A 25835-nucleotide genomic window follows, 5' to 3' on the forward strand; every position below is an offset into this window, starting at 1 on the left:
CCTTTCCTCCTTCTCCTCTTCCTCTTCCTTCGTATCTAATGTTTGCCAATACCCCCTCCTGTCTCTTCCCTCTTCCCTAAGAGGCACCTGTCAAGTCCCACCCACTCCGAGGAGCAAAATCCAGCTAACAGGCCAGGCGGCTCCAGAGCTGAGCATTCAGGTCTCACCTCCTCCCCCGTGGCTCCTCTCTGTGCGATTGACAAGTTGACCATGCTGAGCCGTGTCCAGGTCTGTGTCCAGGACCCTGGGCTCCCTGAGAGCTGGTATCCTGTTACAGAAGGTTGTATGGTCAGGCCTGGAGGTCATCTAGTTTAGTTATTTTCTCAAGCCTTATTTATTTTTAAGCCATAGAGTATTAAAAAAATAATTTTGTATATAACTCCAACATGTAAAACAAGTCGAAATGGAGCTTCTTGGTTGCAGTGGGGCTGAGGACCTGCATCCCCAGCTGTCTGCCTGTGACTCCACCCAGCTTCTGTATTCAGTGAGCACTGTGGGGAGGGGGTGCCTGGGAGAAGACAGGGACTGCAGAGGGGGTGGAGACACAGCTTCCGTACCCAGAACAGTTAGAGCTGCAAAGGATGCCAGGAAATATAGGTGCTGGGCCACTTGGCACAGACCCTGACAGGCCATAGGCTGTCATAGATGGGGGCCTGGCAGGGGCTGGGAATTGCTCAGGGAGATGACCGAGTGAGGGTGGGGGTCGCGGCAGTCAGGTGGAAGCCAGTGGTGACAGCACAGCCTCTGAGGCGGGGTGGGCAGGCTCCATCAGACAGTGACATCCCACCAGCTTGCTGTGGCTGGAGCTGCGCTTGGTCCTGCGTAGTGGAATCCAGTCCTTGGGTCCGGAAGGGCCTTCGAGCAGACACCCTTTTACAGGGACGCAGGTTGGTGGCTTGGCTGGACTAGATCTTGGCACCCAGAGTCAATGGTGCTTAAACAAGATCCTCCTGGGCTGGGTCCCTGGTTCCGTCTCGGCTACACCCATTGTCACTGTGATCGTATCTCTACCATCAGTAGTGACTCTGCTCTTGGCTGGGGTCTTTGTGTGACAGCTGGGACCTTGTTTAGCTGACCAGATGCCCTGGGTGGTAGATTGCCTGTGATATTCAAGGCATTATTAATACTTCTGGCCAAGAGCGGTGATTTAGGCATAATTTCTTGGGCTTCCCAGTTGCTTCTGGTGGCCAGAGCCATTTGAAGCCGGGGTGGGAACATCGCATCCCCCAGCTGGTTCCCATGGATCACTGTTATGATGATGACATCGAGGGGCTGCTCTTCATGCACACCCTCTGGTCCTTGTCCAGGTGGTTGTGCCAGGGGTAGAAAACCCTGGAGTCCTCACCAAGCCAGCTTTCCTTTCTCATTCCTCACCTGGACCACAGAGCTCCCAGGTGCCACACATCTGTTTAGGTTGGAATGGCCAACACCTGGCACCATGGCCAGATGTCTGCCTAACCTGTCGCAGTGGCAGACATCACTAATCAATCACAGCTCTCTTCCCATGAGCCCAGTGAAGACTCATGATCTTTCTGGAGCTGGCACTGGGATGCCAGTTCTGATCTGTGGCATTCATTCATTCATTCATTCATTCATGGACATGTTAATGAATGGCAGTTAGTAAACGTTAACTGAATATAACATTTATTGAGCTGCTATTATGCAAGGAAAGAAGACGTGGTCCCTGCCTTGTCAAGAGGGGCTCTGAGTATGGTAGACAGACCTGGGAATGGCTTCTTACTCTATTAGACTGTAAGTTGGAGAGCAGAGTTAGAACTCTCTTCTTCAAGAGCCCTAACCACTGAGAGTGTCAGAGAAGGGCAAAGGTCTCTGTGCTGCCAGGGCTCATTGCGTGTACCCTGTGATACCAGCAGTGGATGTCGGGGCTGCGGAATGTGTGGTCTCATTGGAGTTACAGGACAAAACCTGGCCAGAGACCCAGCCCTGGTGACCCATCTTACTAGCGCCTTCTCTCCCACAGGAGCAGGGGCTGAAGGCCAATAACTCCAAAGAGTTAAGCATGTGCTTCACAGAGGTGAGTCTGGGGCAGTGGGGGTGGGTGCAGGGGGCTGGGCCAGAGGGGCTTGTTTTCTAGGCGAGCCTTGGACTTGAAGCCCCCAGATTCCATTGCACAGGCTGGGCTAGCTGAGCATCTGGCCCACCTGGACCTGGGTGGGCACTCACTCTGTCAGGGTGTAGAGGGTGCAGCCAGGGCCCTTACCTGTCTCCTGGGTGAGATGCAAGAGGCTGCTCTGAGCAGAGGTCCTGGTGAGCCTTCCCGACTCTTTAAGACAAGTGTTCTCAGCAGCCTGCTCTGTGCTGGTTCTGTGACATGGAGGAGGTAGAGATAGAAAAGGACACAGGCCCTTCCTTGAAGGAGTCCCAGCACAGGAGTATATCTGTGAGTATATATATTGCATATATATAACTTAGAGGAGAAGAAAAGTTAGTGTAAGGGTCTATAGAAGGAGAGAGAGTTCAGACAGGGGTGTGCAGGGAAGGCTTCATGGAGGAGGGATTCCAACAAATTTAGGAGCAGGGAGAACGGATCTTCTCTGTCCGCTTCTCCCCTCTCCTCCCCTCCCCTCCCCTCCCTTCCTTCCCTTCCCCTCCCCCGCCCTCCCTGCCCCTCTCCTCCCCTCCTCTCTCCTCCCCTCTCCAGAAGCAGGTCCTCGTGGACCCTGGGACTTTCTTCCTTTAGATCTTTATACCATCTGCAGACCCTCTTCCTCGCTTGTCAGCATCAGGCAGGCAGGGAGAGCAGCCCGTTTTCCTGGGGGCTTCTGTCCTGCCTGCCCGAGTCAGCCAAGGCGCAGCCCAGCTCCGTGGAAGCATGGCTCTGTGAAGGAGGGTCCCCTGGGTGACTGAGAGGGCAGGGGCCTTAGGGCTCCACTTCCAGAGTCCTTTTTTTATTTTTCTCCTGCCTGGTCCCAGCCCTGCTGACTCACTTGTCGCTCTGTCTGCTTCTGTCCTCCTCCTGCCTGGCCACAGCTCACGACCAATATCATCCCAGGGAGTAAAAGGGTGATCAAGCCTAACTCAGGCCCCCGCAGAGCCAGACCATCGGCTGCCTTGACCGCGGTCTCCTTTCTGATGCTGAAGCTGGCCTTGTAGGCTCTGGGAATCGTGGCGAGAGATTTCCGAAAGCTACACGGATGAGAACACCCGCCTGACAAAATGGAAACACACACAGACACACACACACACACTGCAAAAAAAAAATGTTTTTTCCCACTTTGTCTCTGAACCAGTCTCCTCCCAGGTTTCTTCTCTGGAGAAGTTTTTCTAAACCAAACAGACAAGCAGGCGGGCAGCCTAAGAGCTGGCCCAGAGGTCCCCTGGCAGGGGAAACCCAGTGCTGAGGAGGGCACGCGGGTCTAGAGATGCCCTTCAGTTTCTCCTGGTGTTTTCCTCTCTGGACCCTGCTGACGTGAGAGACCGAGATGACACCCCCACTGCCCGACATGGGCTGGGGCAGGATGACTGCCGCTCTTCTCAAGCTCCCCACTCTGGGGACCTGCCGGGGGCTGGCGGGGGGCATCGGGCAGGAGAGCTGCAAGGCTAGCCCCCCAGGTCCAGCTGCGCACCTTCTGCTTGGCTTCCAGGATGGAGTTTATTTCACCTCCCTTCTCTGAGGGCTGGATCTGATCTGTAGGGTGTATGGCACTGAGCCCCCCTGGCTCCCACTGTAGCACACAGGTTGGGGACTGGGAAGCTCTGGGGGCTTGGGAGCCGGGCCCACCTGGGAGATTGCACTGGGGGTTGGGAGCACAACTTGGGTACCACCTCAAGGCTGCTTCTTCCTGCTTGGTGGCAGGAGTTTTGAAATCAAAGAGAAATGATCGTTTGTCAATTCCTGTGGTTTCTCATGGGTCCCTTTGGTGGGTCTCCCTTGGGAGGGAGGGGCCGGCGCTGAGGGGGCAGAGAAGACCACCGCGAGCCGTCTGCCTGCACCACGCTCTGGTCTCTGCGGCTCTCTCCAGCTCTTTTCTCCCTGCCTCGCTCCCACCTTCTCTTTCATCGTTTCCAAGACGTACACCCACTGTATGTACATAACATGACTCCTTTCTCAACATATATGTATATATACATCCGTATACATATATCGTGTGGTTCCCCTTCCTTTCCTTTTTTTAAGAAACAAAACTATCGAAATAATACCCTAACAGATGAGCGAAAATGTATTGTAAAGTTTATTTTTTTTAATAATGTTGTCTATAATGGGGAAAAAAGGAGGTTGGCTCCCTGCGTCCCTGCCCAGGTTGGACTGACTGGGCAGGGGAAGGGCATTCCTGATCCTATCGCTCTTAGCTGAGGCTCCAATAAACATACTAGGAAGTAGTCTGCCTTCTGCCTCACTCTGGGTGTGCCTTCGCCCCTATTTTGTTCTTGGTCCAGTGCCAACCTCATGGCTGCTTCCTGGGGGCTCCCGGTGGGCCTTGGGAGAGTGTGTATGTCTGCGTGTGCACACGTGTGTCTGTCCGTCGTGTGTCCTTGGGGCGGGTGATGGAGCTCTGTGAGGAGACGGTGGGTCTGAGGTCCCAGGTGTGCTGAGCCTGCGAGCCGTTCACCTATCATCTCCTCCCTCCCTATGCCAATGCCTATTGGCCCCCAAACTGGAAAAGGATGAAAGTAGCCATGGGGATGGAGGTGGGGAGACAGCCTGATATCACATCTCTTGGATGTTTTTGTTTTAAGGCTGCCTGGGTGGCCTGTGAGGTGGCACAGTTGGTCTTATGAAGAGTGGGTGGTGTCTTCCTGCCTAGACTCCTGTTTTTTTTAAAGGTATGTGGTTGTAAAGGCAGGCACCTGGCCTCTTGGGTCCCATCAAAGAAGGAAGACAGTTGTGGTCCATCCCTTCTTCTGTTTTTCTGTTTGCCATCCAGCCTCTACCAGAATGTTGGACCTGCCATATTCTCTTGGAGAGATTCTCCTCCAGAGAAGACTGGGGGATGCCTGCTGGCCAAGTGTGTGGGCTCGTGTGTGTTCAGGGCAAGTGTGAGAATGCACACAGCAGGAGGGAGGAGGGGAGACTGCCAGGAGAGGGGATGCTCCCAGTGTCAGCATGACCTTCAGGGCTGCACATGATCCCATCCTGTTGTCATTAGGAGACGAGCTGCTCCTGTCTCCCAGTCCTGGGTGCCTCCAAATAGCTCTTGTTCCTGGCTGCACACACACTAGCAACACTGGTGCCTGGTGGTGGTCAGGGTGGTGTGCTATTTTCCAGCCTTGATGGAGGGACCGTGAGCCAGCCCACCCTCTACCCCAGTCCCTGACGGCCTTATGTGGGTAAAGCAAGGTAGAACGGCTGTGGAGTTCAGCTGGGAATCCATGTTCTTTGCCAACAGCAATGACTGGTTCGCTTAGACGGCTTTGGGGGAAGGTGACTCACAGAGTCAGTGGGAGGTGGGAGGACCAGGGGAGGCTCGGGCAGGAACAAAAGGACATTTGAAGGGACAGAAGGCAGAATCTACAGGGTCAGTGTGCTGCTGTCTCTGATGGACAACAACTAAACGTTGTCATCCAGCTGACTCAACTGGGGCCTTGTGCCCACCTCCTGCCCTACTTGGATGGGAGAGGAGGCTCTATGTCATGTCTGGCATCTCTAATGGGAGATAAGCTCTTAGCTTGGCTTGCATCATGGGAGAGAGAAAATTTCCTTAAAGAAAGTGGGGGGTGCCATTATGAAGGAGGAATAGAGACTGAGCAGCTTTACACGGCCTTAAAATATCTCCCCATCCAGGTATCACATAGCTAAAATTTTACCATTAAATATTCATTCCTTTGGTTGAGATGATTCCTGTTCTCTGTGATCCTCTCAAAATATGTGAATAAAACTGGGAAGAATAAAGTTTTACTATCTTGATGCTAATTAGTTTAATGGTTTGAATGACAGTAACATTAAGTCATTTGAGCCTAGACATTGAGATTAGGTTTGGGGCGAGAAGCAGGAAAGGAATCAAGACAAGATTGGTAGGGGCCACCAGAGATCCGAAATCACTTTCGCATTCTTTTGGGGAGAGACAGCCCCATGACGTACAGGCCCACTGTGCCTTTACTCCAGAGTCAGCAAAGTCTATAAAATGAGCTTTTTTTTTGTTTTTTGTTTTTGTTTTGCCACTAGCACTGTGGGGATTGCTGATCTGAGGCATGCATCTGTCCCCAAGGCTCTCTTATCCTGTTTTCTAGGTTCTAGTATATCGTCAAAGACTGAAACCCTGTAGGGATGCTTCTCCCCTCCCCGGGAAAGCTTCCAGCCTGGGACAATTTTGGTTCTGCCAAGAACCCAGATGCCAAGAACCCAAGGCATCAGCTTCCTGCCTGGCTATTGCCCTGCCACCCTCCTCTCAGTGCAGCTGGGCCCACTCAACTGGGCTAAAGGCCCAGCAGAGACCCGCAGCGGCAGTGGGGGGTCCAAGCAAGCTGGTTCAAGGGCTCAGAGAACTTGGCCTCCAGCAGGCCATGCCCTGGTCCTGCATGGCCCTGGTGTGTGGGCTGCATGGCTGGGCCCCTGCCTTGGTCTGAGATCAGACACGGAGTTGTTATCTCAGTTCCCTGCACCACAGGCCCTGCCTTCAGAACCTGTTTGGCAACACAGGTTTCCCAGGACCGCTCGATGCTGCTTTTGCGAGTCCTTCCAAGGACTTGATCCCCAGGCCCTAGGTGGGCCCAGCTGTCTCCACCAGACCTTCCTGAGTCCAGGCAGCTCCAGGCCTGGAAAGAGGATACATTTAGGGGTGAGGCAGACCTGGAGCTGAATTCCAAATCTGATCACCAACTGGGGAACTTCCAATCTGAGCCTTGGTTTCCCACCTGTGAAGGGAGGCTGGCAGCCCTGCCTCATAAGAACGATGTTGAGATTAAATGGGATACCCTGCCGGGCACTCAGCCACGCCCCTCCCTTTGCCCAGCCGCCACCTGACCCTGGGCCTCCAAGGAATCTTAGCTCCTGCCTGGCCGGCCAGGCTTCCTCCTCTTGGCAGCGGGAGGAGCTGTGCTGGGGATCCTCCTGGGATTTTCTTCCTTCCTCCTCCTCCTCCTCTCTGTGTCCTGAGAAGCTTTCATGGATTCCCTGTGGCAGACACAAGAAATGACCACCATCAGGCCTCTGGACTGTGCTCTTGGAAACATTGCCAAGTGGAGTTAAAAGGTCGGGGTGGGTAGGGAGAGAGAAAAGGAATCGTCCTCCTGTTTGTTAAGCAGAGTTGATTTGATTTGAGAATCGCCAGGGACGTTGGCTACAGAACATGCAAATGTTGCTCTCTCTGGAGTCCCCCCTCTGAGTGGCCACCGCCTGTCCACGCAGGAAGGCAGAAGATGCGCCGCTGCCGTGGGTGCACCAGCTCAGAACTGAGACCAGGACACACTGATTGGCTGTGGGAGCTGGGGAAGGCAGGCTGGTGTGGCGCCCTTGGTGGGGCCCAAGGCAAGACCAGAGCAGCTTTGCTCCTGGGGGTTCTTGGGAACTCCCTGCAGGGAGGGAGTCCCAGGTCCCCAACCCCAGCTTTTGGGAATGAGTTCGGAGCGACCTCAATGACTGTGAGCAGAACTGTCTCCCCTGTGACTTCCCTACAGAAAAAAGGGCTGGTAGTGAGGTGGGAGTCTGAGGACATGTTCAAGTCCATACTCTCTCCTCCAAAAGTCTGGATATACCTGGAGAGGGTGTCAGGGGACCTGGATTCAAACTCTGGCTTGGCCACCCATCAGCTAGCAACCCTAGCTAAGTCACTGAACTTCCCTGAGCCTCAGAAATGTTGCTCTCGATCAGGGATTGGCAAACTTTTTCCATCAAGGGCCAGGTAATAAGTATGATAGGCTTCGTGGGCCATGCCATCCTGGTTGCAACTACTGACTCGGCTATTGTAGCTTGAAAACAGTCAGAGGCAATGTGTAAGTGATGAGGCCTGGCTGTGTTCCAATAAAGCTGGAATTACATGAACGGGACCAGGTTGGCATTGACCCTTGGGTTGCTATTTGCCTCCCCTATTCTAGGTGATCTCTGAGACCAAGCTCTCAATTCCAGGCTCTCTGACCATAGGGGTTTGGTGGCAGGAAGTGATGAAGTGATGACGGGTTATAGGGCCGAAACCATCCACAGGTTGGAGGAAGAGAGGGGGCAGGTTGCCATTGTGACAGGGAGCTGGAGGCAGACCAACTGGTGGACGAGGATGCTGGGAGGAGAGGCCCCATAGTGGGCAGGAGGTGTGAGGAAGAATGCAGGTAGCCTGCGGCCATACACACATAGGTGTGGTCTGGAGCACGGGGGCTGCATGGACGATTTTGAAGTTGTGCTCTGTACAGGGGCATTGGGCCAGGAGGGCGTATGGCGTTGCAGTTCAGCTGCTCTCAACTCAACCATCCGTGCATTCACCTGGGCCCTGAGGAGGGGGCATCATTTCCCGGTTTGCAGGAAGGTGCCAGCAGGACCTGTGGTCCAGAGCAAGGGAAGCTGCTGCTCCAGGGGTGAGGGGAGAAGGTCATGCGTGAATGCAGAGAAGGCCTGGCAAGTCAGCGGGGCCCTCAGAACCTCTACGTGGCTGTCGGCAAGTCACTTAACCTGGCTGGGCCCCACTCTCCTCATCTACAAAGGGAAGGGCCAGAGACACTGATCTCCGAGGTTCCCGTCCACAGTAGGATTCTGTAATTCTATGACTGCCAGCTATTTCTGAACTCACCAGTCCAGCACAGAATAACTGGGAAGGAGACAGAATTCATCTCTCTTTCAATAAACACCATCACCTCGCTTGGTTGCGCCAATTTTTCACCAAGCATCTTATGCAGAACTGTGGATTGCTGCCTTGGGGCTCATTCTGGGCATGGCTGACGGTAGCGCCCCTCATGCTTTGCCCCATTTCCTCTTTTCAGACGACAGTGTGTCCTGGAATGTCCACCCCATGGGGCACATGGGGCACCCACTGCGCCGGCCCTGGCCTCCCTCCCTGGGGGAGGGTGCTGTCGTCACCACTTTGACCTGGATCCTCCTGGGCTGTCCGCAGTCACAGAGCCTCCTCCCCTGGGACGAGCCAGGCAGGAGTGACTAATTCTCATCTAACATCCCTGTAGGAGTTTGCAGGTTCACCAAGGTGAGCATGGTTCAGGGTGCTGAAGTTCTCGCAGCCAGAAGAGAGGCTTCCAGGAAAACCTCCCCCTTGATTTCTCCCGAGCCTGCATGGTGGACTTGACCTCTCTCCCCTCCTCCCCTGCCCACCCACACGTGGGAGGTTGAGAATTTAAAATAAAGGCTGCTGCTTTCACTCTCCTCCATTTCAAAACCAGAGTCCAGCCTGGTGGGCCAAACAAATCCTTGTGGGATGACCCCACTGACCCAGTCCATCCTTCACTTTTATCCTCAGTGGAAGATGAAAGGCCTTTTTTTTAGGGACCCTCGCCAGCTGAAATCACTCAATTCTGACTGTGTTAGAAAGCTGGGTGAGTGTGAGGCCACAGTGACATGAAGGACAAAAAAGCCTGCCTCCCAGAAAAGTATTTATAGCATTTCTACCTTGGGTGGGGGCTGCCGGAATCACCTTCTCTCCCAAATGGAGGAGACGACTGAAGTGGGGATTGGAGATGGTCCAGAGTTGTTGTCATCCCAGGGGATGGTGATGACCCCCCGCTAGCCCCTCAGACGCACCCAAATCCATGCATCTCTCTGTCCAGCCCAGGGCGGCTGGAAGAGGCCTAGGAAAAGCCCGGGCAGTCTGGGGAGCAGCTACAACTGCTGGGTCCCTCCCTGCCGTGGGGGGCGGGCGCGGGGCTGAGCTAGCACGGGGGGCCTCTTTCCTCTCTGGGCATTGGTAGGCGGGCGTTCCTCCACTCCACCCCATCACCTGCCACAAGTCTGCCCAGGGGAAGGGACCCCACTCAGAGAGAGGGCCGGGGATTTCTTCCCTACGCATCGGCGGGGACAGCACAGCCTGGCCTCCTTCTGGGCATCTCCATGTGGACGCAGGAGTCCACATCCTCAGCACGAAAGTTGATATGCTCAGGGCAGTGGGAGGGCTAGGGGTGCCACCTCCATTTGAATAAATGTGACTGATCATGTGACTGATTTCCGGTGGGAGATGGGTGCTCCCAGGGACCCCCTCAGATTCTGTTCCTTGTCTGCAGGACCTCCGACTTCCACCCCTGGGGGCTGCTTCCATAGAGAATCTGCCCCCCTTTCTCTCTTCGCTCCACCCACCCTCTTTGTCAGGCCGAGGCTGTGGCCTCGGATGCTTTTCCTTACTCCAGAGCCTCCACCTTCGACAGGCAGGAATGAGGTTCTGACCACAGGTGTGAGCTCTGGGTATGGCTCTGGCTGTGCCCTGAAGTTAGCTGACTCCCCGTGGCTGTGCCCTGTTAGGAATTCAGCTTGGCACACACTTGGAACCACAATCATTCTCTTCCAGGAACTGTGTCTTTCATCCTCCTCCTTTTGAGTCTTCTCCTGCCTGACTGACTTTCTCCCATGTCACCTGCTGGTGCAGCCATTTTTGTTCAGCCTTTGCAGGCCTTGGAGAAGTGAGGCTTCCTCCATCCAAGTCCTCTGCTTCAGGTCAGGCTGCTCTTCCTCTCAGCGGCTGGACCCACCATATTGGGGGACCATCCATCCAAAGTCCCTGATTTGGCCTCCCTGTCACAATCATCGCATCTGCATCTCCCCACTGTCTGGTCCAGCCCCTTCGCAGGGTCCTCTCCCTTCCACGAGGAGTGGCGTTGAGAGCGGAAACTATGAGGCTGACGTCAGTATGCTAGGCAGCCGTCTCTGCTTCTGTGGTTTGTGCGGGTACTGCCATTTCCCCCTCTAGTTTTAGCTTCTTCAGATTTCATTCTGCATTTTCTTGCATCCCTCTATCAATCTGGGGCCAAGTTCCTCTCATTCGAATTAATTGGGAAGTTAAGGGAGACTTATCTAAATGAATAAAAACCCTAAACTATAGAATCTTGCTTCACAAATATAATATCTAAAGTAGGTGGGGGCCCGTGTAATGGCCTGAGAGGCTGATGGGGTCTGGCCTGGCTGCCTTTCCTGCCTCCTCTCCAATTGTTCCTTGCCGCCCCCCCACCCCACGCCCCCACTCCAGCCACCTTGGCCTCCTGCTGTTCTTTGAACACACCCGGCTGGCTCCCACCTTGGAGTCCTCCTAGTGGTTGTTCCATCTCCCTCCCTCCCTTTCTTCGTTCAGGTCCCCGCTCAGCAAATTAACGAGACCCTCCCTGTCTGGGGCACCCCTCCCTGCCCCCTACTTCAGGACCTTGCATCTCTGAACGCTTACTTTCCCAAAGTACTTATCGCCTTCTGACAGACTATACTATACACACACACGTTTGTGAATGTGAAGGGTGTGTATTGGGTATTTATTACCTACCTCCTTCCACTACAATGTAAGCTCCAAGAGGGTAGGATCTTCATCTGTTGTGTTTTCAGCACTGTGTCCTTAGCACCTACTGCAGTGCCTGGTAGAGAGGAACTTCAGCAAGTCGTTGTTGATTGACTGAAAGAAGGTAGAATGGAATTTCAGTGGGTCCCAGGAGAGTGTGCAGGTGGAACACTGAGAAAAAAATGGGAAACAGAAATCTTGAATTAGTATCTCGAAGCAGAAACCCAGAGAGTGCTGGCCTGGGTCACCTTTTCCTTATTGTTGAAGCAAGACCAGAGCCTGCATTCGTATCCTGGGCCACACAGCATGTCCTCTGCAGCAAGGCTGAGGCTAGAACTCTGAACTCTATTTCCTAATCCAATCCTCCTTTGGTTTCTTCTCTTAGGTGGTTACATACATACCTTGAAATCTCATTCAAAAGAATTAGTTTGCTTAGCAAACTCTCTTCTGGTGGGTAGAGCAAAGGGAAATTTTGGTCCAGCCATCAGAGCACTCTGGACCTCAGTCTGGTCGGAATTGATGAGGGTGTTGAAGGGAACCTGTGGGGAGAGCGTCTTGGTAGTGGATGGAGACTAGGACATCTGTTTAAACAAGTTCAGCTGAGTTCCTCTGCAGGAAGCTTATCTTATAATCAAGCCGACTGTCATCTGGATTTTTGCATCCTGTCCCTTTAAATAACCTCGTGTCCCTGTTTACCCAGCCTCACCCTCCTAATGCAAAAAAGCCAGGCTTCTACAAGTCTCTTTCTGAATTTGCACCAAGAGTGCATGCATGCTCTGTACTGTGGACAGGTGTCTTGGTAAATAAACTGGGAAATTAGTAAGGAAAAATCTACCCAGTGCATGTGCCTGAGCGTGGAAGGGTTAAGGAGAAGCCTGGTTAGAGAGGGAGGAAAGGGGAGCAGGGAGCTTGTTTACTAAGTGGGAGCTACTGATGATAAAAGGGGAAACCCAGTCTTGCTTGCTCAGGTATGTGATTGAGAAAGGCCATGAGGAGAGGGAAGATGGGCTTGTTAAGAATCACCAGGCCATTATAACTGAGATTAACAGCTGCCTCTTGAAATGGGAGGAAATAGATACAATCTCAGGAGGACGATAAAATGAGAAGATTCCAATGTGCTCTCGTGGACAAACACAGCTTCGTGAAAAGTCCATTTGGGTGAGTGGCTTGCCTAGGATAATTGTCCTCCCGGCCATCAGTGATGGAGGCTGAGGAGCATTGGTCGGAGACCAGGACCAAGGGTCAGAGGCCAAAGTTCCTCCACATCCTTCCAGTCAGGGATCACAAAGATGCTGACTTTTGAGGACAAAGGAAAAGGAGGGGACTAGGAATGGCCAGCCCTGGGTCTTAAGTTCTCTAAATTTGTTGTACTTAAAAGAATGCTTAGCGGAGCTTGGTGGATCAGCTCTGTCGGCTTCAGGACTGTGGGGCCACACATGTTTTCTCTTTCTGATGTTCCCGTTCTGCAGTGAGGGGTCCCTAGGGTATGTGTACACGAGTGGGTATATATATACATATATGCACACAGGTAGAAGTTGCTTCTGAACCAAACCCCGTGTTTCTTCGTGGGAAGCTGACTGACTAGCAAATCACAGGAAGTGGAGAGAATGAACCTGGCCTCTTTGACCTGGCCTGCAACCATGCAGCTTCTTGTGGTCTCAGGGGACCATGGGTACCACGATTGGTCCTGGCAGTGGCTGGGGGGACACCCACTCAGCCTGTGGGTCCTGCTGGATGTCTGCCTGCCTTCCCACCCAGAGCCATTTTCCTTCATGGCCCCGGTGAAGGCATTCTTCCTGCGATAATTTGCAACTAGTGAAGAATTTCGCTATGTCCCTCATCTGACTTTTTAAAATATCCTTAGCTCTTTGCACATGAACTCAGAGAGAAATCAGAGTCAGAGTGCACGGGAAGAGAGAAGCATCCACAGAGGAGGCTGATGGAAGGCGTTCCCCTCTCACTTTCCTTGGCTTCCCTGCGCTGGGTGGAGATCGTCTCCTAACAAAAGATGGATGGGAAATTTGGACGCTGCATCCCTTTGTATAGGGTCCTGGATGTGTTCTCTCTTGGGGGAATTCTGTGCCCGGCCCCCAGGGCTGTAAGAAGCGGCCATGCCTTTGAGATGGAGGGAAGGCAAAGGGCAGAGGGGTCCTAAAGTCTCCTCCCCACTGAGAAGTAGCGGTGAGTGGGGGCTCTAGGCTGGCTCACCCGCCAGGATGAGTGAGGCCGGGAGGAAAATGTGTAAGGGAGAAGGTTATCTGTCTGGCAGTCAGGCAGGCAAGGCTGTGGTCTCATTCCTGGTCCAGGTCACTTGCATCCATCAGCCCCAGTTTCCTCTTCCATCAGGTGAGGGGTTTGGACCAGGTGATCAGGCAATCTAGAATGAGCTGAGTGGCTGAGAGCCGTGGGTGGCCAACTCGAGAAGATGGGCTGTCTCCACACGGGCCAGCTCAATTTCCAGGCCTTCAACAGTAAGCTCCAGTGGTGTGAACTTGGGAAGCCACTTAACTTCTATGTGTCTCAGTGCGTCACTTGTAAAAGGGGTTAAGTGACACTTACTTTGAAGAGCTGGGAGTCTTGGATGAAGCGCCTAGTGCAGGGCCTGGTACGTAGCAGGCTCTTAAAAAAATCGGTTCCCTTCTCATTTTCTGGTTTTCCTCACTGCCCACTGCTACCTTCTTCTGCTCAGTTGCTGCACCAAGTTTGAGAACTGGAAAGCCACATAGGGCGATGGCATTAGTCTGACTCCCTGTTTCAGTGTGTGCACTGGGGGATGGTCCAGCGTTCTACTCGCGGCTCTCTTGGGGGATTGCTGTAAGTCACAGCCACTTGATGGAGGTTTGCACCGTCTGCAAACCCGTTTTGGAAGACACTACCCATTATTGGCCATGTGCCTGAAATATGGATATCTATGGCATTAGCTTGAGTACGGGGAAATGGAGGCTCCCTTGATGTTAGAACCCTGTGGAACAGATCTTAGTTCTCCTTTCTGCTTTGGTTGCCAGAAAACTCAGTTAAATTGTGTGCTTAGGAGCTATAATGTCTGGAATACTGGGACTAGCTAATCTTTCTTACACATCCTTCAGGGAAAGCTTCTCTGACTCCCCAAGTCTGGGAAAGAGGCTGACTTCAGTGCTCCTGGTGTTCATGTTTTCCGTCTACAGAACATTGTCAGGCTGACTGTCTCATTTCCTTTCTCTTCCTTTCTCTCCACACACACACACACACACACACACACACACACACACACACCTTTAAGTTCCTTGAAGTCAGAGAGTGCGTCTTTTAGCTCAGTACGCCCTGCACAGAATCTGGATCTGGACTTTACAAGATACTAATAAATGCTCATTGAATGGAGAGATGAATGAATGAACACATGATTAAATAGAACATTTTAGTTCAAATGTCAGATACAATCATCTTTCCTTTCTATTCTCTGGGGTTTGATCTTTTACAATTATTGCACATCTTTTGTTATAAATACAACTTTAAAGCCTTTTGGAATTATGTGGGGTAGGGCACATAAATCAATGAACAAATAAATAACAAGATTTCTCTTCCACAAAACCCAGCCAGCGAGTGCCTTGTGCTCGGGACCACAGATTTTGGAGGGAAGCAGGATGTGCCCTTTCTGGCTCTGTCCCTTATCAGCTGTGTGAGCTTGGACAAGTTGCCTTGCTGCTAACCTTCCGTTGTCTCATTCATAAAAATGGAGGTCACAGGATTTCCCTCGTGGGGTCGTGGAAGATGCAACAACATAAATAAAGTGTGTAACAGTGCTTGGCCTGATGGAAGCGCTCAGCAAATTTTTATGATGAGTGCGGAAAAGTCTCCAGTACCGTGAACGATGTGCCCTGCGTATCCTGCCTTTCGCCAGGCCCTGGAGCCAGCTGCCTTGCCTAATGCCCCTTTTGGGTCATCTTGACCACCTGGCTCAGTGCTGGGCTCACTGGCTCTGCAAATCCCCGAATAAACTTCTGACACCATTGGAAAAAATGTCCAGGCAAATATCAGTCTGGTTCCATGTGTCTTGTAGCACAGAGATCTGAAAGGGGCCTTTGAGACCAGGTGCTCCGACTCTCATTTTACAGAGGGAGAAATTGGGGTCTAGGCAGGTACTGGGTGGCCAGGCTGGCTGGCACCCTGGGCTTCTGACACCAGGCAAGGACACCTTCCCTGCTATCGTGCTGCTCCACCTGGCTGGGGACAGACTGAACCTGGCCTGGGGTTATAGGCTCTCCAAGCACATGGCTTCGGGGTGCTCTCCTGAAGCTGTAGTAATGACCTGAGGTGCAGGCATGGAGCTTTGTGTTTCCAAAGTGCTGTTTCACAGCTGTGATCTCATTTGATCCTTGCACGGGCTACGTGAAGTATGCTGGCAGTGGTTTTCATCTGGATTCTCTGAGAGAAGCTTGAGGGCCCGAGAGGTTAAGTGATGGGGTGGGGATCCCTCAGCCAGTGAGTGGCTGGGCTGGGATAGCATCTGTAGCCTGGGAGCCTGGTTCAGTGCTTTTTGCCCTGCGCCTGGTGGGAATGCACCAGAGGCTGTGGGGCGCCGTTGGCACCGTCTCTGAAGTTTGCTCTGAAGAAGGTCAGACCCTGGATCCCAACCAGTCAGCCTGTGGAAGCTGAGAGGGCCTGGCCTTTGGGTGAGACCCCTTTTGCCCGTGGCTTACACGAGATGACAGCATCAAGGGAAGATGGGGGGGGTGGGGGTGACTTTGAAGGTCTTGATTCATCTCGGGGGCTGGGTTCAAAGTCAAAAGCTCTGACAGCATTGCCAAAGACAGCACGAATAATGTGGCAGGGTGGGAGTGGGGGTGCGAGTGCAAAGTGAAGGCTCTGAAGTTTGCCCTGAAGCCGTGTGGTGTCTACACACACCTCTATTCAGGGCGGCCATCCGGACACAGGCATGGATTGGCATTTAGCAACTTTCCAGACGTGAATCGCAGTATAAAATTAAATTCACATTTAAGGGCCTTTAAAGCATAGCCTATTTATTCAGCAGCTTTTTATGAAGCCCTCACCGATTTATAATCTATGCGGGAACTCACTCCACAGGGCTGAGAGCTGGGTGTTAACCCTTAGCTGGAAGAAACACATCTCCTGGACTCAGACAAAGGAAGCCAGGGGTGGCGACTAACTCTAGGAGGCAGATGGGGCCTCACAGGTGGAGGTGATCTGCCTGCTACCCTCCCCTCTGCCCTGATGACCCGCAGCTCCCCCTGGTCCTCTGGAAATCCCTGAGGGTCTGGAGCCTGAGATGCAGGAAAAATGCATTCTTTAACACCACTTATCCAAAGCCAGCTATGTGCTGGCCACAGGGAGCCCTAGGAGGAGCTGCCTTCAAAAGTGCCCTGTGTGGCTTTGTTCTAGAGATACAGCAGCTTCAGCCATAGAGGGAAGTGACTTCTCCAGGAAATGCGTCGTGTGGCAGGGGTGGAGCTCCCTGGCTCTGAGGTGGGTGGGTTTTCCACAAAGACACCAAAGGTGATCTGGGGGAAGGGGATGTTGGTGGGGAGACTGAGAGATGATCAGGGGGTGAAATGCCACAACATCATAGCAGGGGACCTGGGGGAGAGTCCCTACTTTCAGGCAAATTACAGCTCAGTGTAAGCCATGAGAACATTCCTAAAACTCCTCCACTATTCCTCATCCCTCTACTAAAAAAAAAAAGTGACCGATGAGCGGGCCAGCCAGCAGCATGGGCGTCCCCTTTCCATGTGTGGGCACCTAGTGCCCAGAAACTCCTGTCCCCTGTCCTCTCCCTACACCTTCCCGGGAAGTGAAGAAAGACTCGGCAAGCCCCTCCCCCTCCCCTGCCCCCCACCCAAGGTAGATCCCCAGGTCCTGGCCTGACTCCTTGGGTTCGGGAAGGTGTTCTCTGAAGGCTTTCAATTAAGTATGCTCTAGGGAGGAAAATCCTTTCCCGAGACTTGGGCCAGGCAGGCAACTTTCTCTGCGGTCTCCTTCTGGAGAATGACTCAGGCCTTAGGGGGTGTTTCTTCAGCTTCTGTTGGGGAACATTTGTGCTAATTATTTGCCATCTCAGTTACATAACCAGGCCTTTGTCAGCGGTTTTCCAAAGGGTCCGTATGTGAAGTTGGGATTTGCAGTTCAGCAAGCATTTCTGACGGATGCTCTGGAAAGCCCACGGAGTGATAATTTTGCGTCTGCCCTGCTGGGCCCTGCATTTCACCGGGATGCCAACCCAGGCTTCGGAGGCTTTGTGGTGAGCTCAGGAGCTCTCTCTCACTGTGGCGACTGCTCCAGAGGACACTCAACCCGGGAAACTCTGAGTCCATCTGCGTTGGCGGGGCCCAGCACACCCCCGAGCTCTGGCCTCAGGTGGAGCAGGAACTTCTATGGAAGGGGTGGAAAGAGCTCTCCTACAGGAAATGCAATCCTGAGCCCAGCTCTGGATGCTCTTGTTTAATACTAAGCTCAAGCTTAAACCTCATTAATTAAAATCTCATTAATGGCAGTGATAGTGGCTAACATTAGTTACGTTTCTTTCAGGTGTTTTACATGGGTTGTCTCTCTTAATCCCCCTTTTTCAAAAAAATATTTATTTATTTTGGATGTGCCGTGTCTTAGTTGTGGCCCATGGAATATTCCTTATGGCATGTGGGATCTTCAGTTGCATCATGCAGACTCTTAGTTGCGGCATGCAGGATCTAGTTCCCTGACCGAGGATCGAATCCAGGCCCCCTGCATTGGGAACGCAGAGTCTTACCCACTGGACCACCAGGGAAGTCCCATCTTCATTAATCCTAATAACAAGCCTATGAGGAGGTGTTATTATTCGCTCCATTTTACAGGCCTGGAAACTGAGGCTAACAGAGGTTTAATGCCTTGTCCAAGGTCACTTAGTTGTGGTAAGTGGTGGTGGTGGAGGGTGGGGATTTGAACCCAGGGCCTCCTGCTTATTGCTTGTCCATTTTTATAAGCATACTGCATATTTTCTATGTGTCTTGCACTGAAATGCAAAGGAAGTCCTTGTCCTGGAGAAGCACAGTGTGTAATGGGGAGAACTTCTTAGAAGCATACTTTTGGGCATGGCAAGTAGAGGATGTACAGAGCACCCAGCACTCCCAGGAGGGTGGCTGAGCATCAGTGACTGTTGGTGTACAAGAAAGGGCTAGGGTGGCTTCATGGAGGCAGTGGGATGCTTGAGCTGTGTCTGGAAGAACGGATAAGAGATGCCAGGCAGCCAAGGGGAAAAGGGTAACCCAGGAGAAAAAACAGTGTGTGCAAAGGCACAGAGAGGTGAGAGCCACCACTGCCTCTGAGCGTCTTGCGTTGGTTGGTGTGGCTGGAATATGACCTGCCCAACACCAGCAGGAAGTTCATATGTCTGCAGGAAGGCTCAGATGGATGGAGGGACGGGTCTACATGAAAGACAAGGAGAAGTTTCATGGATCTCAACCTCTTGCTGAGGCCCATCTCTAGGATCCATAAACACCCTTCTCTCTAAACTTGAAAACTTAAAACCCATTTTGCACACCCCCTGTGGTGTCAGTGTCACGGGACCCCAGCCCCTGCACTGAGAAGTTGCGAACTGCTGAACCCAACTACATGCTCTGTGGCGTAGTATACCTCCTTGTAAAACTCCCTCCCCAGTCTTAGTACGTAGGAAGCACCCACTGAACTTGTAACTTGTCTTCCTGTGTTTTTTTCTCCCCACAGTGGCACTGAGCAATTCTAATCTAAATTGGAAATTCAGGAGATGATTGAAATTAGATCACATGTTAGTGTATCCTGCTAAAGTTCTTCAATACCTCTTATGTCCTCTCATAAAATCTCGGGTAATAGGAGTGACCTAGGAACAATGGGGGTGAACTTTGGCTCCAAACGCTCTCACAGCAGGAAAGGCTGGGGGAAGATGGTAAACGCAGACTCAACCCTCACCTCCCTTGTCACCCATCACACACCTCCCTCCAGACCCTGCAGCGGGAACTCATTCTCTCTCCCCACCCCAGCCCCCAGCCATGTTCTCAGACTTGAAGATTCAATATCATGAAAAGGTCAACAGTCCCTAGGTTCATGTATACATTTAACACAACCCCAATAATATACCAACAAATTTTGTTTCTCCCCCTGGAACTAGACAAGGTATTCTAAAGTTTATACGGAAAAATAAATAAGCAAACAAACCTGTGAAATAACTAAAAAAAAAAACCAAACAAACCAATAAGAGGAGACGAGCCCTACCAGACAATTTGAAAACACTCCACAGCTTCAGTAACGAAAACCATGTAGCATAGGGAGAGATGAATGGACCAATGGAGCAGAACAGTCCCAAGATAGCTCAGAACATACATAAGGAATTACTAAATGACACAGGTGGCATCTGAAGTCAATATGGTAAAGATGAATTTTAAATAAAGGATATTGGGACAACAGAATAACCATTTTTGGGGAAAAGACAGAATTGGCTCTCTACTTCACACCATGCATTGGGAAAATCTCCAAGTGGAGCAGATTTAAATGTTAAACACAAACATAAAAATGTTTTCAGGAAACATGGGAATCACCTTGGATGGGGATGGCTTTTCTAAGCATGATTCAAAACCTAGAAGCTAAAGAAAGGATGGATACATTTGACTATACAAAAATAAAAAAGTTGACACATGCCCCAAATGCCATAAACAGAGTCAAGAGGCAAATGACACGCTGAGAAAAAAGTATTTGCAACACCTATCACAAAGAGCTAATCCCTCTGAGATAAAAATAATTAAAAATCAAGAAGATCCACAACCCAATAGAAAATGGGCAAAGGACGTGAGCATTGAGTTCACAAAAAAGAAATGCAAATGGTCCCTTACCCTTTGAATAGATGGGCAACCTGGTCATAAAGGAGAGAGATGAAAATTAAAACTACACTGAGAGATACCATTTCTCATCTCTCAGATTTGGCAAAAGTCCGAAATCTTGACAAAACACAGTGTTGGCGAGGTTGTGAGGAAGCGCTCGGTCACTGCCAATGCTGGCAAAGTGTAATGTGGAGTAAGGCTTTGCAAGGAGCACTGGGAATGCCTGTCAACGTCACAGCGATCCCACTTCTGGAAATCTCTCTTACAGATACACTTGCGCAAGTATGGAATCACCTATATACAAAATCACTCATTGCAGCATTGTTTATGAGAGCAAAAGTTTGGACACAGGGGGTGGGTGAATAAATTATGGTATATTTACCTAGTGGAAAGCTATGCAGTGGTAAGAAAGAAAGCAGAAAATCTCTATATATGGACATGTAGAGCTCTCCAGATTGTTTTTGTTAAGCGACAAAAGCTGCGTATTGAACATTTAAATGGTATCATATCTTTTGTGAAAGAATGGGAGGAAAGAAGAAAATATATATTCATTTGTGCTTGTGTTTGCATAAAGAAACATTGGGAAGATAAACGAGAAAGGACTCAAAGGGTTCTCTGGGGTGGAAAATAGGGGAGGTACAGAGCAAGGCTTCTCTGCGTGTATCTTTTTACTTAGCTCAGGCTTTTGATCAACACAGATGCGTTTACCTGACTGGTCCTGGGATCCTGAATGTTCTAATCCTGCCTGATCATAAGAATCATACAGATTACTTGTTAAAATTAATTGAGATCCCAGACCCCTGTTTGTGATTGGCCCCGGGAATGTGGGTTTCCCCATAATCCCTGGGTCATCCTTCGAGGGGGAGGTTTGGGAAAGTGCTGAATGGCATCCTCGGCCACAAGGAGCCAATCAGATGAGACCATCCCCGTGAAGGTCCTGACGCAGTGTCACTGTCCTCAAACTTGAAAACCGAGGTCCAAATCTGAAGGGCATGAAAATTTCTCACTCCTTCCCCTGGGAGCCCTGCTCTGCTCCCCACAGAGCTGGTCCTCGCATCCTGCAGAGAATCACGGCACGCTTTGATGGCTGTGTACGGCAATCAAGAGCATATTATTGGATTTTCTTTTCCACAGTTTGCGTTATGAAAATGACAGACAATTATTTTCGTTTTAAAATATGAAATTATCATGCTCTTGAATATACATTTTCAAACTACACCCACCCTGCACAGTGGCCCAGGGAATTCTGAGAGCTCTAGAGATGTCCCTCACCCATCCCCTAAACCTTGCTCAAGAAAAACTGTGCTCCCTCCAGAAGCGCTCCCTCCACTTTTGTAGAGGAGATAATGCAGAGGGGGGGTCCCCTAGTCCTGAGCGGTGGCCTTGGGGGGATTTCTTGGCCCCAGGCCATCTCCCCTTCCTCTCCTTCTGGAGCTTTCCTCCCTGTCTCACGGGCTGTGTGTCCCACAGGCAGGTCATCTTGGCTGCCTCTCCTCCTCTCTGACTCTGGACCCAAGCATGCAGGTCCTTTTCTTTCGGGGGGTTTACGGTTAATCTTCACGGGGGAGCAGAAAGGAGGGACCCAAATAACGACCATGCAGGAGGTAGAGAGTCTGGGGACTGGGGACCATGGTCGTGGTCCCCACGCAACAGTTCTGAGGCTCTGAGGTGCTATCGGGAAGTTAGGGAGATGCTTGTGGAGAACCAGTGTGCAGTGTGGACCCCTTAAACCCCTCAGCCTGCTGCAGATGCTGCCAGGAGGACCCAGGAGGGCTCTGGCTGAGCAGTCTTCCAGCTGGGCTCTCTGTGGTCCCGCAGCTGAAGGGGTAAGATGTTGAGAGCAGAGCTTTGAGCTGTGGTGGCCAGCCATCCATAAGGACAGCCACTGTCCTCCAAAGCCTGGCCCTTTATCTCACCCTCTCCTGGCCACTGTTTTCCAGCTTGGATTTTTTGGCATCAGGAGGAAAAAGTCTGTTTCCTTCCTGTTTCTCCCTGTAGTCCCCAAGGTCTAATGAAAGCGTGTCTTGGAAAATCTTGAGGTTTCTGATACCCTGCTAACAAGAAGGAAGTGTGTGCCAGAGATTAGACTGGGCCTGTGGTAGGTACTGGGTGGGAGGTGTTGGCAGGAGCAGTGCACGTCTCCCCGTCTCCCCAACACCCAGCTCTGCCTGGATCTGCCTGTGACCTGCACACCCCGCTTGGTTGCACGTAGGAGGGAAAGTGACTGTGAGAAGGGGGAGTGCCCCTCTGTGGGCCTGTTTCCTCCCCAGTGAAATTGGGTGGGGGAGAGTGGCTGCCCTGGGTTATTTCCAGGGCGCGTCCCAGCTGGAATTCATGTTCCTGCCCTGCACCTGCCGGCCCTGCACTGACAGCTCTCTGCAGGGAATTTGGGGTGAAGGGAAGCCCCCTTTGAGAGGCAGCATCTCTCAGCCCCTTGCCCGGGAGGATAGAGTGGCTTTTGCTGGACTTGCTACCATAATGGTGCCAGGCGGTTGAGTCTGCATCTCTAGAGCAAAGCTGGGTGCCAGGGAGGCTAAGAGGAAGGTCCAGTATCCCAGGCTGACAGCAGAATGCATGCAGAGAGACCCGCCCCGCCCACCCCCTCCCCCATCCACAGCTCTCATCTCTGTGAAGGCTCTCCAGACATCCCTCCCCGACCACCCAGAGTTCACGAAGCTGAAGGCAGGGAAGGGAAGAAGCGATGGACGTGGCGACCCCCCTCCAGTGTTCTCACTGAGGCTCTGCTCCCTCAGCTCAGAGGGAGAGTAAACAACCCCATCTGGAAACAGACTTCTTTCTTCCCCTATTTTCTTTAAATTGGGGCAGGAGTTTAGGCCCCATTTCCTGCCACCCCCTCACTCTCTCTTGGCCTGTTCTCCCAGATTCTGGAGCCAAAGCACTAGAGCCGGGGATCCAGGCTGACGAGCCGGGCAGTGGCTCTCCAGGGGCCCTGCCGTGGAGGGGAGGTGCCACGTCCGTCCCTTCTTTCCTTCCCTTCCTTCAGCTTTGTGAACTCCGGGGGTGTAGGGGAGGGATGTCTGGAGAGCCTCCACAGAGATGGGAGCTGTTGGGAAAGTTCTCACGTTTACTGGGGCTCAGAGGACTCTGAGATTGCAAATGGACTGGCACGTGTGAAAGCTGTTTGGAGGGAACTGCTCACAGGGAGGATCTTGTGGCAGCCAAGCCAGGATGCCTTTGGAACATTCCTACTTCCCTTGGACTCCCTCTCCCAACCTCTTAGGATCTCTTCCCTCTCTTTGAGCCTGTCTTGACTTCTCACACTTGTTGACACAAGCCCCTGAGTCCTCCCCTGTAGCCTTCCCCTCCCCCGCAGAGCCCTCCTTGCAAATACGTTCATTTATTCTTTCCAGCAGGTTGATTGAGTTCCGCAGTGTGCCAGGGGGACACAGCCTGGAAGGAGCAGACAGCCCTGCCTTTGAGGAGCTGACGGTCAAGTGGAGGAAAAGATCATTATCATAAAAAAGAATGAAATTATGCCATTTGCAGCAACATGAATGGACCTAGAGATTATAAGTGAAGTAAATCAGACAAAGAAAGACAAATGTCATGTGACATTACTTATATGTGGAATCTGAAAAAAATAATACAAATGAAGTTATTTACAAAACAGAAACAGACTCACAGACAGAAAAAAAACTTATGGTTACCAAAGGGGAAAGCAAGGGAGGGATAAATTAGGAGTTTGGGATTAGCAGACACACAGTACTATATATAAAATAGATAACCAGCAAGGACCTATCATATAGCACAGGGAACTATAGTCAATATCTTGTAATAACCTACAATGGAAAAAAATGTGGAAAAGAATGCGTATATTCATATCTATATGTATATCTATATGTATATATATATATAACTGAATCACTCTGCTGTACACCAGAAAATAACACAACCTGGTAAATCAACTATACTTCAATAAAAAAGATCATTAGTAAAGTGATGAGTGCCACAGGGTCTGTACACGGCCCATGGTGTCCAATAAGGATGTACATTCCCTCCTTTCCCATCAAGCTCATCTTCCCTCGGCGTCCTGATGTTAGGAGGAGAGCAAACCCATGGATTCATTCTCTACAGGATTATCTCCACCTCACACAAAGGAGCTTGTTAACCTAACCAGAGAATTATGTATCCTGGAGGGAAGGACCCTTCCTTGTGGTCCTGAACTACTCTACTTTCTGTCCTTTTTTCTTCCAAATCATCAACCTGAAACTTACTTCTGAAAAGCGGCCAAAATCTCATATAGACGATCAACATATGGTGTGTATGCCTGCCTGCGCTTGAATACTATTTTTGGAAGCAGGCCGGCGCTGGGAGTGCAGAAGCCTGGATTTAGATTGCTATTAATTAGCTTTGTGACCTGGGCTGATTTATCACTCGTCTCTGGACCTCACTTTCTTTGTAAAAGAAGACAATGCTATCTGCCCTGTCTACTTCATGGAAGCACCGCTGGGAGAGGATTAGACAGTGTTTGTGTGGGTGTTTCCCTGACGTTTGACAAGGTGCTCTCTGAATGCTAGGGGTCATGCTTGCTCATCCTGATGTGCTCTGTAACATAGGTGTTGAGCCATCCAGCAGGTTGGAACCAAGTAGGAACTGGGGCTCTCTGTTCACGTCCCCTCGGATCTCCCTTCTGTGGGTCTCGTCCTGGCTCCAGTGAGCTTTACTTCCAACACTTGCCCCTGAGGACACTCTCGGTCTGGAAGCTGCCCAGGAACCACCCTGTGCCTTTGGTTCTGCCTGTGACCAGGGATACAGGAGTGTAATTTCCGCCTCCTGGTCTCCCCATCAGGACAACTCAGATGCATAACTGACCCCAGAGGCATCTGCTGAGGTTACCTTCCTGGCTTGACCTGAAGCCCCACTCGCGCTGCTCCTTCTCCTTTATCCCTTCCTCCCTGGAGCACTTCCTTAGGAAGTCACTCCCACGTGAATCCTGGCTCCGAACATCAGGGTCTGATTCTGGGGACCTCGACCTCAGGATGGGGAACTCTCTGGAGATAATGAGCTACTATGTTTTAGCAAAGGAAGGGAGAGTGAAGAGGAAGGAGAAGTGGTTGAACAGTTATTAAGCACCTACTATACGCCAGGCACTGGGCCATATGTCTAATATTTCACCTACTCCTCAAAAAAATCTACATGATTGCCATCCTTTCCATTCTAGGGTTGAGGAGACTGAAGCTCAGAGAGTTTAAATAACTCACCCAGGTAATGAAGTTAGCAAGTGATTGTGTGTGTGTGTGTGTGTGTGTGTGTGTGTGTAGAGGGGGTGGGGCTGGGAGGAAGGTGTCCTTTTACCCTCCTAATGAGCTTTAATTACTGACTGTTTTTCAAGGGCTTTGAAGGCCAAAAGCTGTGGAGAGAAGCTGGTTTCTAATCTTATCTGTCAAAACCCACTCTAACACCAATCAGATGCCTTTTGTTGCTGCATTTTCGCTGTTAGTGGCTGGTTGTCTCTCTCTCCACTGGCCACGGACACCCTGCTATATCTCCTGTCAGCTGGAGGGAGTGGGACAGGGACAGTTGTCCCCTTCTTTTCTCCCTGCCCTGTCAGGAGAAAGGAGCTATGGCTGTCCTCTTGGGGGTGTGGAATAGATGATGAACGGAAGGTTATGTGACCATGAGCCACTCTCACTTT

General features: G+C 51.3%; 1 protein-coding gene across 2 annotated transcripts in view; it reads left to right on the forward strand.

Annotated features, from left to right (window-relative positions):
* Positions 1-23882, forward strand: part of GFRA2 (GDNF family receptor alpha 2) — a 112318-nt gene extending 88436 nt beyond the window's left edge. Inside the window, exons 9-10 of one of the 2 annotated variants that reach the window (XM_057722145.1) lie at positions 1982-2035; positions 2992-4312. In XM_057722145.1, coding sequence (XP_057578128.1) covers positions 1982-2035; positions 2992-3114 — 177 coding nt within the window. In that variant the 3' untranslated portion in view covers positions 3115-4312. Of the gene's footprint in view, positions 1-1981; positions 2036-2991; positions 4313-23550 lie in introns of those variants that run through there. The other variant, XM_057722146.1, reaches the window with a different exon arrangement.
* Positions 23883-25835: the final 1953 nt, after the last annotated feature.

This window comes from Hippopotamus amphibius, chromosome 2 (assembly GCF_030028045.1).
Source record: "Hippopotamus amphibius kiboko isolate mHipAmp2 chromosome 2, mHipAmp2.hap2, whole genome shotgun sequence".
In the NCBI taxonomy this organism is placed as follows: Eukaryota; Metazoa; Chordata; class Mammalia; order Artiodactyla; family Hippopotamidae; genus Hippopotamus; species Hippopotamus amphibius.